Here is a 16,278-nt window from a genome sequence, read left to right as displayed (position 1 = left end):
TAGGCAGAATTAGAAATAAAACAACTATTTGTACTTTTTGGTCAATCTGACCCTTCTTATTTCAGGTAATTTTTGGCCTTGCCCTCTTGAATTCTTCCAGCACTGATCTCAGAGGTTTTGGTAAGTTCTTTCCTGTAGTGAGATCCTGTAGTGAGGTTAGAGTCTTTAAAATCTGTGGATTTCTGAATCTTGAACTTCCATAGTTTAGAGAGTAAGATTATTTTTGTTTGGTCTCCTTTATGTGTGTGTATATAGTAAACACACAGTAAAATTTGCCTTCATAACCATTTTCACATGTATAATTCAGTAAGGTTACCTGTGTTCACATTGTTGTGTAATGGATGTCTGGAACTTCTTTGTTCTGAAAAACTGAAGCTCTGTACCCATCCAAAAATTCTCTACCCCCTCACCAAGCCCTTGGCAATTTGGTCTTTTATTTTATGTCTGCCAGCTAGAGCTGTGAAAACATAGAGGGTAAAGGGTGAGTTGGTAAATGAGAACGATGGTCATCTATCTACATTTTGATGGTATGTGACTTCTGACCTGTTGTGGTGCAAAAATAGCTTATTTTTTTGTTTGTTTGTTCCCTTACCTTCTAGCTGCCCAGTTTATCAAACAGAAGCTTCCAGATCTTCTGCGTTCTTACATTGACGCAGACGTCAGTGGAAATCAGGAAGGTGGCTTCCAAGATATAGCAATAGAGGTCCTACACCTCCTCCTGTCCCATCTCCTCTTTGGGCAGAAGGGAGCCTTTGGAGTTGGACAGGAACAGATAGACGCTTTTCTTAAGACGCTGCGCAGAGGTAAAAAGACTGTCTGTAGCCTATAAAAGATGATACAAAAGATGGTTTCTTTGGATGAACACACATGGCAAAAGGATTTTAGAATACAAATGAAAACAAGTGATTTACCTTTCTGTTAAGTTGGTAATCTTTCAGAAGGAAGAGAGTATTTTATAATTTAAAATACAAAAGTGATCAAAGCCTCGTTATAGAAACAGTATAAAGTAAAGAGCACGCCACTGACAATCTTGTTATGTAAGTGCCATCTCAGTTTGGACTTGGTGTATTTCCATGTGATCAGATTTTTTCCCTTTTATGGGAGACAGAGACTACGATATTGTGGCATGTTCTTTTTGGTTGAAAAAATTGATCACTTTTGATATACCCACTTTACCTGTTTGTCTCATGGCATTATGCTAAGATAACTCTTGGTTCTGTTGTTGCCATCTTCCTTCCTCTGATCCTTCTTTTAGAGATAATCTTTAAAACAAATCTTATAGTGGACTAGCCACTATCCATTTTCACTTTTGTTATTGTTTTCTTAACATTTATATAATTTAGTTTTAAACTGCATTAACTTTCTCAGTAATAGGAAGTTTTCCACTTGTCAGTGAAATGAAGAGACATGGATGTACCAATTGTTTCTGATGCCTTTCTTGCATGGGAATTGATAGTTAGCTCTGTGTGACATTTTAGAGTGATATATAGGGTGTGAACTATATAGTGATATACAGGAACAAGAGACTGATTCCAGATAGGAAAAGGAGTACGTCAAGGCTGTATGTTGGCACCCTGCTTATTTAACTTATATGCAGAGTACATCATGAGAACCACTGGGCTGGAGGAAGCACAGGCTGGAATTAAGATTGCCGGGAGAAATATCAATAACCTCAGATATGCAGATGACACCACCCTTACGGCAGAAAGTGAAGAACTAAAGAGCCTCTTGATGAAAGTGAAAGAGGGGAGTGAAAAAGTTGGCTTAAAGCTCAACATTCAGAAAACTAAGATCATGGCATCCGGTCCCATCACTTCATGGCAAATAGATGGGGAAACAGTGGCTGACTTTATTTTGGGGGGGCTCCAAAATCACTGCAGATGGTGATTGCAGCCATGACATTAAAAGATGTTTACTCCTTGGAAGGAAAGTTATGACCAACCTAGACAGCATATTGAAAAGCAAAGACATTACTTTGTCCACAAAGATCTGTCTAGTCAAGGCTGTCATTTTTCCAGTGGTCATGTGTAGATGTGAGAGTTGGACTATAAAGAAAGCTGAGCACTGAAGATTTGATGTTTTTGAACTGTGGTGTTGGAGAAGACCCTTGAGAGTCCCTTGGATTGCAAGGAGATCCAACCAGTCCTTCCTAAAGGAAATCAGTCCTGAGTGTTCATTGGAAGGACTGATGCTGAAGCTGAAACTCCAATACTTTGGCCACCTGATGGGAAGAGCTGACTCATTTGAGAAGACTGTGATGCTGGGAAAGATTGAGGGCAGGAGGAGAAGGGGATGATAGAGGATTAGATGGTTGGATGGCATCACCAACTCAATGGACATGGGTTTGGGTGAACTCTGGGAGTTGGTGATGGACAGGGAGGCCTGGCATGCTGTGATTCATGGGGTAGCAAAGAGTTGGACATGACTGAGCAACTGAACTGGACTGATAGGGTGTGACTTGATCGATAGATAATGGGATCTAAAAGAACTGAAAATATACTCATGACCATCATATATGACAAAGGAACATTCAAATTTTAGCATTGGTGTTGAAGCCACAGTTTGGATTGGGCTAGCCGGGTTGGAAAAAACTGAATAAACTTTGAGTATGAACTTGTAAAAGACTTGGGTTTAAGGGACTTTTAAAGAGTGAAAGAGGACAGTTCGTTTTTAATCAATATAGCAGTTATAATTATCTTCTTCCTTTTTCAGATTTTCCCCAGGAACGCTGCCCCGTGGTGCTTGCACCACTTTTATACCCTGAAAAACGGGACATTCTAATGGACAGAATCCTGCCTGATTCTGGAGGGGTAGCTAAAACCATGATGGAGAGCTCTTTGGCTGACTTTATGCAAGAAGTGGGCTATGGCTTTTGTGCAAGGTTGGTAGTAAGGCATTTTAAATCTTTGTTTACTCTTAACAACAAGTCCAGTGTCATTTTTTAAAGCAAGTTCCTGATGATTTCCTTGATGTGTTATCTTTGCCTCTCAAGAATTTTGCTTCTAAATTCAATCTTGCACATACTAGTTTTGCTGCCACCTATTAGCGTTTTGGTGGCTAAATTTCTACTTCTCCATTCCCCCTAATTTCTCACATTTACGGATCAGGGGTTCCTAGCTTAGTTGGCATGTTAGGCAATTTTAACTTTTGTGAGAGAAAGGGCATTGCAGCAAGTGTTTATGGGATTGTGTCCCATCCAGCATGCCTGATTTGCTCCTGCCTGCTCCTACCCTCAGTTTCCTTGCTGTACCTTGATTTTTACAGTCTTCCTTTTCTGGCCTTTCATACCCTGCCTCTCACATATTTTCCCCACCTGCCAGGGGCATCAGGAAATTGCTTACCCTCATGGTAGCACTTAAGACTGTTAAACAATGGATTATTAATGTTTCTTCTGAGAATATATTATTAAGGCGCTTATGTGCTTTAGTTTGACTTTAAGTGTAACATTTAATATTTTTAAAACTCATGTAAATGACATTTCAACTTACATTTGAAAGTGTATTTCTTATGTGTATGTATGTGCTTGGCATAAAACTTCTGTTGATGCAAAGTGAAAAAAAGTACATTTTCAAGGCTTTGTACATATCAGAATAACCCTTGATTGAATATCAATATTTTAAAGAATAACTTGATTTATATCCAAGATTGAGGAGGATAATTTTGTTTCTTTTTGAAAGATACTACTCTTAATTCATATTTCCTTCTTTCATTAGTATTTTAAACTTTTTTCTTAACTGGGCAGTTTTTACATTACTTGCTATGTGAAAGTAAGAAGAAATGAAGTGTATTACTCTATGTTAGTAAAACTAGTGATTTCACTCAAAAACTTGTTGAGTGTTGAGGGTGCTATTTTTCTGAAGTTAAATTTTTGTTTCAGTATTGAAGAATGTCGCAATATAATCATGCAGTTTGGTGTTCGGGAGGTCACAGCTGCCCAGGTTGCAAGGGTTTTAGGAATGATGGCTCGAACTCATTCAGGATTAACAGATGGAATTCCATTACAGGTAAGTGTGGCAATCAACTATTTTACAAAGTGAATTAATGTCCTGCCCTTTTTATTTTATTAAGTCAGTATGATTGTCCTATCAGCCCGAGCTGAACACATGCAGTAGTTGGCTTTAATTTCTTTTTTACTCTTACAGAGTATCTCTGCTCCTGGCAGTGGAATCTGGAGTGATGGAAAAGATAAAAGTGATGGAGCACAGGCACACACATGGAATGTAGAAGTCTTGATCGATGTTCTCAAAGAACTGGTGAGTACATGTAATGTCATATGTTTATGATGTTAGTAAGGTGTAGCCCAGAGAATGAAAATTTTAATGAGTAAAGTGCCTAGCTGAATGAGGGCTGCACTGTTTGTAATTTCTGACTTCATTGGCTTAAATGTAATGAAACAAAGAATTATGTACTGGAAACAGCACATAGTCAAATTCTAGCTTTGTTCATAATGAATTGTTGCTATGCAGTTCTGAATCGCACAGATGAGATGATTTGCTGGTGGATAGTGTGTGGTTTTGGGGGAAGGATGAATTGGTTACAAAAATAATGATTGTATGAAGAATTATTGAGGAGAAAGAAAGTCTGAATGTTTTCTGGAAGGTGTAACAGAAACCCTGCCAACTTTGTTTATGGTGGATAATAAAAATCCATACTTCTCTTACTAGTTCCACTTCTAGAATATCCATAAACTAAATAATTGGCTCCCAAATAAAAAGTACCTCTCCTACATTGTTGAAATGTTAAATAAAAGGGTAAAACTTCTAGTTATTAAAAGGGAATGTGGAGTCAAGATCAAGATGTATTATTCCAGTCTTGTTCATAAAATGTCAAGGAACTACATATAAGGCTAAAGACTACATACACACACATAACATTCTTGGCAAGGTGTCAGGTCATCTATCTATCCTATATTTCAGTTTTAGTTTTCCACATATGTAACTTAGAGGCAGAACTGAATAACTGAATACCATTCTCTGTATGACCTTACTACTAACATCAGAGGGTTTTCCTTTTATTTTTCTTAATAGTGGATGTATTTATGGTATTCAGACATATAAAAAAAAAATAACATGATCATGGCAGAAAACTTGGAAAGTGAAATGAAAGAAAAGTAAAATAAAATCACAGTTTTATCACTTATGGGTAACCAGTTATTAATTTGTTCTTAACCTGTGGTTGTCTGTAAAAGAAAAGCATGCTTTTCCCTCTGTTTCATCTTGTTAGTTTATTGCCTTATTGATAATACTCTTTTTTTTTTTTTTTTTTAATTGTAGACAAGGACAGTGTTCCATGTTATCTGAACCTATGTTGATTTGATGTCAGAGTGCAAAGGCTATAAATTAAACACCTTCAGTGTGGATTTGAATAGTTGAGTTAGTAATACTTTCCTCTTCCTTTTTCTTCTCATGTATTTGAGTTTCTGTACATTTTTTTGTAGACAGCAGAGGACAATTTCAGACACACACTGGGTTAATAATTTGTTTGTTTTTACTACCCAAGATAGAAGGAGGAAACCATAGGAGCATACCTGTGGACTTCCCAAACTTAACCTCTTTCTAGGAATGCTATTTAATAGTATATTTATGATTCTGTTCTGTCACATTCAGTCCTTGAAACAAATTGTAGGAAAAAATCTCACCTCTGAATGCTATTGTTTGTTGCCTTATAACTGAGGTTTACTCTTTATACTTTATACAAAGCAAGTGTTAAAGTCCTCAGAGAAGTCACTTTAAAGCAAAACTAAACTGGGCATGATGCTTTGGTTGGAGATTTAATTTTGAAGTATGCACATCCTTTTTTTTTTCCCTTTTAAGCACAAAATATTCTTTTTTTTCCTTTTTGGCCACATGATGTGGCATGTAGGATCTCAGTTCCCCACCCAGGGATCCAACTTATGCCCCTGGCATTGGGAGCTCAGAGTCTTAAGCAACTTGGGACACCAGAGAGGTCCCAAGCACAAAATATTCTTATTGCTTGGTGCAGAGTGTTTGGTAAATGATCTTCTATAAACTTTGTTTCCTGTGCTTTGTGTTTCTTTAAGGAATCTCATACTGCTTTTATGAATACCTTTTCATAAAACATTTTTTAATATAATTTTTTAGTCATTTTGACATAAAGAATTTAGATCACTTTTCCTGATGCATACATTGAGATGCTTTTAGGGAAGATTGTTAAGATTGACATTTGGGATAATTGATTTATCTTTGCCACTTTGTTCTAAAGTAATGAACTCTTACTGTAAAGAGGAGGCATTATTGGGATGGGTGTGTTCATTGCACTAAAGGAGAGGAAGAGAGATTTCCCCATTATGTGCTCATATATATTCTGAAGTATGTCATGAACTGAAAGGTTGGAGTTGCTTGCTGAAAGAGTGGAGTTACTTACTAGTAGAGCTGGTTTATTTTGAATATTAAGAATTTGCTTTTCTGAGACTCCCCTGTGGTCCACTGGTTAAGAATCTGCCTTGTGGTGCTGGAGATACAGATTCGATCCCTGGTCACTAAACTGAGATCCCATATGCTGTGGGGCAGCTAAGCCCATGTGGTGCAATGAAGACCCACACAGCCAAAATAAAAACAAAAAAAATTTTTAAAGAATATACTTCTTCTAAGACTTTGGTAATACCAGAAAGATTTAGATGATTTAGTGTCTATAATTAGACCATTTTGATTGAGCTAAAGATTTAATGTGACTCTTTGGATAAAGCAGTCAAAATATGTACACTTTTGTTCATAACTTTGAAGTGCTTTTCTTTTTTAGAACCCGAGTTTGAATTTCAAGGAAGTAACTTATGAACTGGACCATCCTGGGTTTCAAATTCGTGACAGTAAAGGACTTCATAATGTAGTCTATGGCATTCAAAGGGGTCTGGGTATGGAAGTGTTCCCTGTAGATCTCATATACAGACCTTGGAAACATGCAGAAGGCCAGGTAAGTGAATAGTGTTTAGTTATAGAAGAGACACAAAATAACGGCTAACATAGTGACATCTATCCTTTGATTAAAATACTGTTTTAAAGTAGAATTTGTTTTGCATTGCTCAGAAAAGCAGACTGTAAATTTTGAAGGAATAGTATTATAGTTTAATATCAGACTCAGCTGAAGTGTAGCAGTCAATCTGTTTTCCCAATATTTTAAGAATGTTTGTCTCCAGGGTCATCATGCACCTTATTTTGTCTCAATTATCTGTGGTTTTGAAAGATCAAATAAGATTTTAAAGGGAAATTTCTGATAACCTTAAGATTGAAATTAGCCTTGTTAAAATGTTTCAGTGTTTTAACATCTACAGTCACTTATGGTAGTGAGGACTCTGTTCTCTTTTTCCAGCTCTCCTTCATTCAGCATTCCCTTATAAATCCAGAGATCTTCTGTTTTGCCGACTACCCCTGTCATACTGTTGCCACTGATATTCTGAAAGCACCACCAGAGGATGACAATCGAGAAATTGCCACATGGTAAACACTCTTCATCTAGCTTTTCTTGAAGAGTCACTTCTACTTTTTTGAAATATAAGATTAATAGTTAGTCAGCTACATAGTTAAAAGTTTAAATGAAATGGTATTTTTAGCAAGCCTGCTTACCGTAAATTTTATATACTAGGGTGTTCTTAGGTGAAAATCTCTATTTAGTCCCCTTATCACTAGATACATTTTTCTTCTTGTAGTATCTGACATTGTATATTTTCTCAAACTATCAACATGTTAGAAGGAGATTTGCACTTCTCAGTTAGGTTTAAATCCCTTTCTTTTCTCTGTAGATTTTGCTTGCTTGCTTTTGTAAGTGACTCAAAACGGCCAACTCATGAAATCTCAAACTTCAGTCAGTTATCTATTTTCTCTGAATTTCAGTTTCAAATTTCTGAGGGAGAATCTGACTGGCTGAGTTGGTTTTTCCTGAAACTTAAGTCATTCCTCTCTGAGGGATGGATGTGCATTACTGTTACAGTACACTCATGGCTATAGGGAGTGGGCATGAGCTGTTTTGGTTCTCAAAGACATCTACTTTATAATGTTTCTTCCATTTTTTCCAACCATACTCTACTGGGACACTTTTCCAACATGAACAGATAGTGTTTGAGGGTAGGGGGGGAGGACGTGTTGTGGCTGTTCGTTTTAGGACAGTATAAAGCCCTGTTGTGTTGGGCTTCCCAGGTGGCACCAGTAGTAAAGAATCCTCCTGAGAATGCAGGAGACTTAAGAGATGCGGGTTCAATCCCTGGGTTGGGAAGATCCCCTGGAGTAGGAAATGGCAGTTCACTCCAGTATTCTTGCCTGGAGAATCCCCATGGACAGAGGACCCTGGCAGGCTACAGTCCATGGGGTCACACACAGTCAGAGACAACTGAAGTGACTTAGCATGCACGCACGCACAGAGCCCTATTGACACCATCTTATAAAACAAAGGATGGTAGATTTTCCCTGTAAAGGATTTAACATCTGGCTTTGCAGGCCAGATGGTCTCTGTGCAACTACTTAACTCTCAAATTGTAGCACAGTATCAATGTGGGTATAACTCTATTCCAGCAAAACAGTATTTACAAAAATTAGGCAGTGTGAGATTGGGCCTGTGAATGTTGTTTGCTGATCCCTGTTCTGAAAGATTGACCCAAGCAGTGGTTTGTTCTACAGTGTATCCTTTCCCCAGATGTTCAGGTGGTAGCCAACATTGGATCTGCTGGGTTGGTTGATTTTTTTTTTTTCCCCTCCTATTAAGACTAATGTGTACGGCAGTGTTTCTTCATTTTAACAGATAAAGACCTCTTTCCAATTTATAAAACTGAAATGTCAAAAAAAAATTTAAAAAAAACAACCAAAAAAACTGAAATGTCATACACTTAATGACTCCTTAATATAGCTGTATATTCAGGTTTCCCTAATTGTCTCAGAAATGGTTTGTAGCAGTTTGTATGATTGCGAGTTCAAACAAGGTCTACGTGCATAGTTTTTTTCATTCTGTAAGTCTTTCCTCTTTCTTCTTCTTTTTTTAAATATAATTCTTGACCATTGATTTAGTGGAAAAACAGCATCCTGTAGTCTTCCCTATGGTATAGGGTATTTATTTCCTCATGGTGTTTAATTTGATCTCTATCCCATAGTTTTTATGAACTAGGATTAGTAAGATCTGAGGCTTGACTGAAGCCAACCACATTTAGTGTCTTAGGGCAAGAATAATTCATAGGAGGTATTGTTTACTTTTGAACTTGTATGACATCAGGGGGCACGTAAGTTAAAACTGTATTACCAAACTAAGTGTTCTGACTGGGCTTTCTTTTTAAATTGAAATATAGTTGATTTGCAGTGTAGTGTGAGTCAGGCTGTATTTTTATGTAGAATGTTTCTTGTGTTTATGTTTTATTGAATTTTTGACTTTCTAAACTCTAATATTTTTATTTTTCACTCTAATCACAAGTTTTTCATGGTGAGGAGGTCCATGGTTATGCAAATGGTCAGACACATCTACTCTCCATCACTTATTTTGTTAATTTGGATGGCTTTTAAAGTTAGTTTGGAAGCATGCCAGCATTATATATTTGAGATGAATCAGCACCAATTTAAACATTTTTCAAATACTAAAAGATGAGAGCAACTTGGTTTTGTCTTGATAGCCCTATATCATTTATTTGGAAAATGATTTTGTGTCCTTAGATTTTCACTGACAGATTATCTTATTTCCATTCTTGTTAGGAAGAGCTTGGATTTGATTGAGTCTCTGCTAAGGCTCGCAGAGGTGGGGCAATATGAGCAAGTCAAGCAGCTCTTCAGCTTCCCTATCAAACACTGTCCAGACATGCTGGTGCTGGCCTTACTGCAGATCAACACATCCTGGCACACGTTGCGCCACGAGCTCATCTCCACCCTGATGCCCATTTTCCTGGGAAACCACCCCAACTCAGCTATAATCTTGCACTACGCATGGCATGGGCAGGTGAGACACGGCCGTTCCTTTGTCTTAATAAGCAGCATTAAAAGTTTTTGTTGATTCGTGTTTCAGGTGTACAGCACAGTGAGTGTTACGCGTGCACACTTACTCACTCTTAGATTCTGTCCCCATACACGCCGTTAGAGCACTGAGAGAGCCTCCTGTGCTGCACAGCAGTTTCTTACTGTTACCTGTTCTGTGCACAGTAGTGTGTGTGTGTCACTCCCAGTCCCCACCTCCCGTAACTGTGTTAGTTTCCTACATCTGTGATTCTCTTTCTGCACAGTAGGCATTCTTTTGATGTTGTTCAACTAGAGAAATTGTCAACCTTGGAATCCTGACACTCTGGGAAAGTCACACTTGCATAAAGTTTATTTTATCTTTTAGCATCATGTAGATATTAAGTATAAAACGTGAAAGAGCAAGGAGGCAAGACAATTAAAAAAAAATTCAGTATTATGAAAACTATATCGCTAGGAAACCAGTACAGAGCTTCATAGAAACAGAAGGTTCTCGTTTTACTTCTTAACAGCAAATGAGAGAAGATCACAGATCAATTGAATCAACGTAATTTTACTTTAAATTTAAATCCACCATTGAAATTTTATTTTGGTTCCTGCTGAGTTTTCAAGCCCTTGAGGCACCCCCCCCCCCCACAAACACAATTTTGTAGGATGTATTTGACAAATAAGTACTCTTTTGTCCATTGATCTTCCTCTCCTCCCCAGTAGCCTGCATTTTAAATGCAGATATATGTAGAAGCTTTAAGAAAAAGCATTTGTTTTCCCCTTTATACCAAGTGCCCCTCTTTAAGATATTCCTGCTATTGTTTGTTATAAACCAGATAAAACTTGAAAAACATTAGCCTTGGTTCCGTTCCTGTCCTCAGGCCAACTGCATTGCTGGAGACTGAAATCACATGATAGATAAAAGTTTACAAAGTGTTTATCAAACATTTAACCAGAAGTTTGCAGCGTAGGCATTCTTAGACCTTTCTCAGCATATCTGTGAGAGATGGCACAGTGAAGGGACATGCATCACCACTCCTGATTAGATACTTGTCTCACTTGGACTCTGTCGCTCTGAGACAGTTACAGGAAAGTGGTTTAGATAGTAGTAGTAATCACTGTTGCTCTTGTGGGAGACATTAGCTAAATTAGCATTCAGCTGCAAAGACAGGCTGTTTTCTGCTTTAAAAAAATTTTTTTTTAGTAATTATAGAAAATGAGCATTATTGTTTGTGAAAATAGCTAGATTCAGAATGTACAAACTCTAGTCCCAGAAATGCTGAAAAAATATGGCCCTGTGCAGCATGAAAGATGATTATCTGAAACTGTTTTGTTTTTATAGGCCAGTAGTATATAATTGAATTTAAGGGGTCATATAAACTTGATGCACCCTCACATTCACATCATATTTTGTCTTTGAAAATGTTTTATAGGACAGATTTGTTGTAGTGAGTATATGACTTAAGGGTTTAGGGGTAGGCATCTTTTGGAAGATGTGGAAATAACACCCCTCCCGCCCCAACACACAAGTCATTGTAATCCATGCTTTATCATCTGCACTGATACAGCTCAATTTTACATGAGTACAGGTGAAATCAGTGTTTGTAATAGCAGTTGGAACAGCGTATCAAAATGGTTAGTAGTAGTATTGCTATTTAACTCCCTTTTTTCTTTTCTTAGGGACAGTCTCCCTCAATCCGCCAACTTATCATGCATGCAATGGCAGAATGGTACATGCGAGGGGAGCAGTATGACCAGGCCAAATTGTCTCGAATACTTGATGTGGCCCAGGACTTGAAGGTGAGCTTGGAGGGACAGAGTAACTATTGATGACAAAAGTTCCAAGTGTCTTAGGAATAAGTCGCATGTAACTCTAAGCTAGAATGGATGAGATTTAGAGTTTTTCCTTAAAGGTAGAAGGAGGTTGGAAGAAGAGTGGTTCTTTAGAAGTGTAAAAATGTTTTCATTTACATTTCACTGAGTTTTGTTTGGCCTTCTATGATATTTAAAGAGCTGTTCTAAAGCAAATGATATTGACATCTTCTTAGATGTAATCTGTGAGATACAATTTTTGGAGACACTGGTTGGCTGTCGACTCTTTTACAGATTTCATTAGCATTAACGGATTCTTCTGACAAATAGTCTGATTCTTAATGTTTTTGATTTGATTTGACAGTACTGGTGTTGTAGTTATACTTAGGTTAGAGGAAGCCTGAGTTTAGATTTTTTTTTTAATGGATAAAGATAATTTTTCATGCTTTGTGTTTTGCTTTGCTTTAGGTTTATTTGAAAAAACAGGGTAAAGTTTATTGTGAAGGTAAAGTCATGTGTTTGTCTTTGAAATGTGATCGTATAGTTAGGGACAAGTGTTACCATTGATATACACCAAGCTGTCTAAAAAATTATGATTAAGAAAATATTAGCAATGTTTTATTTACACTTGTTTGTGAAAATAAAAACTGGAAACAGAAAATAGGACAGAGAAGTCACTCAATTGCTTGACTCGCAGTTTCTAATATTCTTTTTCTTTAGGCTTTGTCAATGCTGCTAAATGGTACTCCATTTGCCTTTGTTATTGACCTTGCTGCACTTGCTTCACGTCGTGAATACCTCAAACTTGACAAGTGGCTCACAGATAAAATTCGAGAGCATGGAGTAAGTGGGATTTGTCCATTTATTACTGCTTTTAAGTTTTGATGGTCAGGATAACTGAAGAAAATGGCAATAAAAATGTTATTACTATATTCTGGAGTTGTAATGCTTAGTCTGAAATCAATTAATGATGAGTTTCAAATACACTGAAAGACTTTCTCTTTTTCAGGAGCCTTTTATCCAGGCTTGTATGACTTTTTTAAAGAGACGGTGTCCTTCTATTTTGGGTGGACTCGCCCCAGAGAAAGATCAGCCCAAAAGTGCTCAACTTCCTCCAGAAACCCTGGCAACAATGTTGGCCTGTTTACAAGCTTGTGCAGGGTAAGAAGAGTATTTAATACTGCAACTGGATTGTGTGGATAATTGTTGATTTGAGGAAGAGAGTTTGAGTAATTAAAAATGACAGCATTTAAGGTAATCCAGTGGGTTTTAAGTCCAAAGTACTATACTACTGAAATACGAGATCTGTTTGAGTTAATTTTTTAATGTGTGGTGTGAGATAGGATCCCAAATGCATAGTTTTATATGTGAATAGTCATTTGTTTGTTGAAGAGACTGGTCTTTCCCTTTGGAACGATCTTCTGAAAAATCAGCTGCGCATAATATGAGTTTATTTTGGGCTCTTAGTTCTATTCCATTGATCTATATGCCTGTCCTTATGCCAGTACCACATTGTCTTGATAGCTTTCACTTTTAAGTAAATTTTTAAATTGAAGTATGAGTTCTGCAGCTTTGCTTTCTACTTCTCCAAAATTGTTTTGGTCATTCTGGGTTCCTTAATTTTCAAAAGAATTTTAGGGTCAGCTCGTCCATTTCTGCAGAGAAGTTACAGAGCCCAGTGGGATTTTGATAAGGATTATGTTGAACCTTTAGATCACCTCGGGGGATAGTGCCATTTTAATAGTATTAAGTCTTCCAGTTAACAAATCTAGGATATCTTCCCATTTCTTTATTTTTCTTTAATTTCTTTCAGTGATGTTTGCATTGCTTTAGTCATGCTTTTTGCTGGGTATTTGATACAGGTCATGGTATCTGAATAGAGAGGTGTTTTGTTTTGTTGTTGGTTTTGTGTGTGTGTGTGTGTGTGTGTGTGTGTGTGTCTAATTGTTCTTGCTTGAACCTCCAGTCTAAAGTTGAATAGACGTGGTGAGAACAGACAACCTTATCTTGTTCCTGATTCAGGAGGAAAGTACCCAGTGTTTGACCATTAGCTATAATGTTAGTTATGGGTTTATAGTTACGTTTCATATTGAAGGGAGTTTCCTTATCTTCTGTTTCTAGTTTGGTTATATGTGTGTGTGTTGCATGTCTCATTTATGGTTGAAAGCTGGAAAGTTTAATATGGCAGTTCTTGAAATAACATTTTACCCACTCAAGGGTTTTTTGTTTTGTTAATGCTTTTTTCTGAACAAAATCAGTAGTATCTGTATTCTTTGTCCTCTTTGGTCACTGATATCTCTGGGTAAGCTTTGTGGTTAGCTAAGATTGGAGGTTTTGTTAAACTAAACTCTGGAATCAGTAAGCTATTCTTTACCCTGTGATTCTGTGTGCTGTGTCCAGGTACATCTTTAACCCTAAGTTGGCCCCTTGACAAGTCCACTTGGGTATTCACTTGCTTCTTAGTCAGAACCTGAAGGTTGGCTTGAAGTGAACTTGGGCTTGAACCTAAGAACTTGGGCTTTTTTAGGTCTTTCAAGGCAACGGCACACTTTAGATGCTAGCACAACCCTGCACACACCTCATGTCTTCTAGATTCCTGGGGAAATGTGAAAGCTTTTCAGATTTCCACCCATGGAAATCATCTGAAATTTTCCTTTTAAACTTTTGGTTAACCTGTAGTTTGGTCAGACTGTTATCTTCTACCTTAGGCATTCAGGAAGTTAAAACAATGACATTTAAATTTTTTTCTGCAGATACCCATGGGGAAACCCATGTCTGTTTGTCCTGGGTCAGTTCTTAGGTCCAGTATAGACAACCCAGCCATTGAGGTCTCACAGGGAATTCTCGGATAGGTGAAATGATAATTATTTCTCTGAGAATGAACTTTGAAGATGTTTTAGCCCAATTCTGAGCCCTCTTGATCTGGTGGTTGTCAGGTTGCCTGCTAGTTTTCACTATGATTGTGTGTTTTAATTCTGAGGGAAGCATCCGAGTTGGGCAAATTAAGATATCATAAAGCTTGCTGTTGTTACCAAGAAGTAATCATCTTTCTGGAAGAAAAATTCCCCGCATGTGTTTTTTTTCTTGGCCACTCTGTGCTGCTCTGCCTGGGGTTGATCCCTGGCTCCAGCACTGAAATGAAAGTAAGAAGTCTTAGCCCCTGGACTGACAGGGAATTCCCTCCCTTGACTGTTGTAAAGCCTTTTGGTTCATTTCCAGAGTTCTGAAAAAATCAACTCCTACCTTTTTTTGGCTAGTGTTCTAGTTGGTTTTATGGAGGAGAGAATATTTAGAGGTCTTTACTCCACCATCCTCACTTTTGTTCTGTCCTATATATTCTTTTTTGTAATTTCTGAAGCATAGTAAAATGAATACCTGTGTGATTCTCAAAGGGGAATAGTAGCATTATTTCAGTAGAGAACTCTGGATCTGACATTCACAACATTAATTTACTGGTCAGGAGGTCACAGCTCCTTTCTGCAGATGCCTCATGATAAAGGCATTGAGTAGAACATTGTGTAAGTTATGTGGTAATCTCGGGGTCAATGCATGCAAAATACAAAGTAGCAGACAAACACAAATCAAGGGACGTTGTATAAAAACAAAAAACTGGCTTCTACTTTTTAAAAAAAATCAAGTTTAAGAAAGAGAAATAAAAGTTGATGAATTCTGACAGTTTAAAGAAACAAGAGATGTGACAACCCAGTGCAATGCATCCTGATCCAAGGGGAAAAAAACAGCATTGAGGACATTATGGGAATAATTGATGTAATTTGAATCTCTCCTGTTTTATTTTATCCTTGCCCAACTTGTATTGGATTTCATAAATGTTGTTTTACAAGGTTATGTAAGAAAATGCCCTTGTTCTTAGAAAATAGGTAGTAAAGTATTTAGGAATAAAAGATACATGATGTATCTAATCTAAAATGTTTTGGAGAGAAGTGGATATTATAGAAGAAATGGTTAAATAAAAAGGACAAAATGTAGCTAATTGGTGAGTGAAGCATTTATGGGAGTTCCTTTTAGTACTCTGGTCTCTTAAGTTTGGAATTTTGTCGGATATGACAAGTTCTGAAATAGCAAGGAATAATATTTTAATTAATCATTTTTATCAATCATAAGATACACAGTTTCAATATTGTACCAGCTCTGAAATGATGATTCATCTCATTGGTGACCTCTTACAATTAGAATTAACCCAGTTAATTTTGTAGAGCATGTAAAATAATGGTGGGGCTTACAGTTGAAGACATTTTGTGTTGAATACAATATGATATGCTTGTAGCCATTAACCTATGGCATAGATATCTTTGAAACGGTTTTCCTTTTAATTTAAAGTGTTTTTTGGTGTGTGGTATGTGTGTTTATTATTAGTAAAACACAGATACCTGTTTCAAATGCAAAAATTCTAAAACGGTATATTCAATGAAATTTTCCTTTAGACTCTGTTGCCTCCATCTTCTAGTTTTCTTTGCCTTTAGTTCACCATTTTTGTTTATTTTGTGGGTTATCTCTGGGTTACAAGTGTATATATTTTCCT

The 16,278-nt window shown here is 37.1% G+C and overlaps 1 protein-coding gene across 7 annotated transcripts in view; it reads left to right on the top strand.

Annotated features, from left to right (window-relative positions):
* Positions 1–16,278, top strand: part of CNOT1 (CCR4-NOT transcription complex subunit 1) — an 83,294-nt gene that overhangs the window by 33,557 nt on the left and 33,459 nt on the right. For all 7 annotated transcript variants that reach the window (XM_065925440.1, XM_065925437.1, XM_065925441.1 and 4 more), the window contains exons 6-16: positions 66–120; positions 600–803; positions 2,713–2,881; positions 3,878–4,004; positions 4,143–4,253; positions 6,760–6,930; positions 7,327–7,454; positions 9,684–9,924; positions 11,607–11,726; positions 12,459–12,581; positions 12,748–12,899. In XM_065925440.1, coding sequence (XP_065781512.1) covers positions 66–120; positions 600–803; positions 2,713–2,881; positions 3,878–4,004; positions 4,143–4,253; positions 6,760–6,930; positions 7,327–7,454; positions 9,684–9,924; positions 11,607–11,726; positions 12,459–12,581; positions 12,748–12,899 — 1,601 coding nt within the window. The remainder of the gene's footprint in view (positions 1–65; positions 121–599; positions 804–2,712; positions 2,882–3,877; positions 4,005–4,142; positions 4,254–6,759; positions 6,931–7,326; positions 7,455–9,683; positions 9,925–11,606; positions 11,727–12,458; positions 12,582–12,747; positions 12,900–16,278) is intronic.

Source organism: Muntiacus reevesi, chromosome 2 (assembly GCF_963930625.1).
Source record: "Muntiacus reevesi chromosome 2, mMunRee1.1, whole genome shotgun sequence".
In the NCBI taxonomy this organism is placed as follows: Eukaryota; Metazoa; Chordata; class Mammalia; order Artiodactyla; family Cervidae; genus Muntiacus; species Muntiacus reevesi.
Note: the sequence above shows the minus strand (reverse complement) of the source record. Positions and strands in the feature narration are given on the sequence as shown.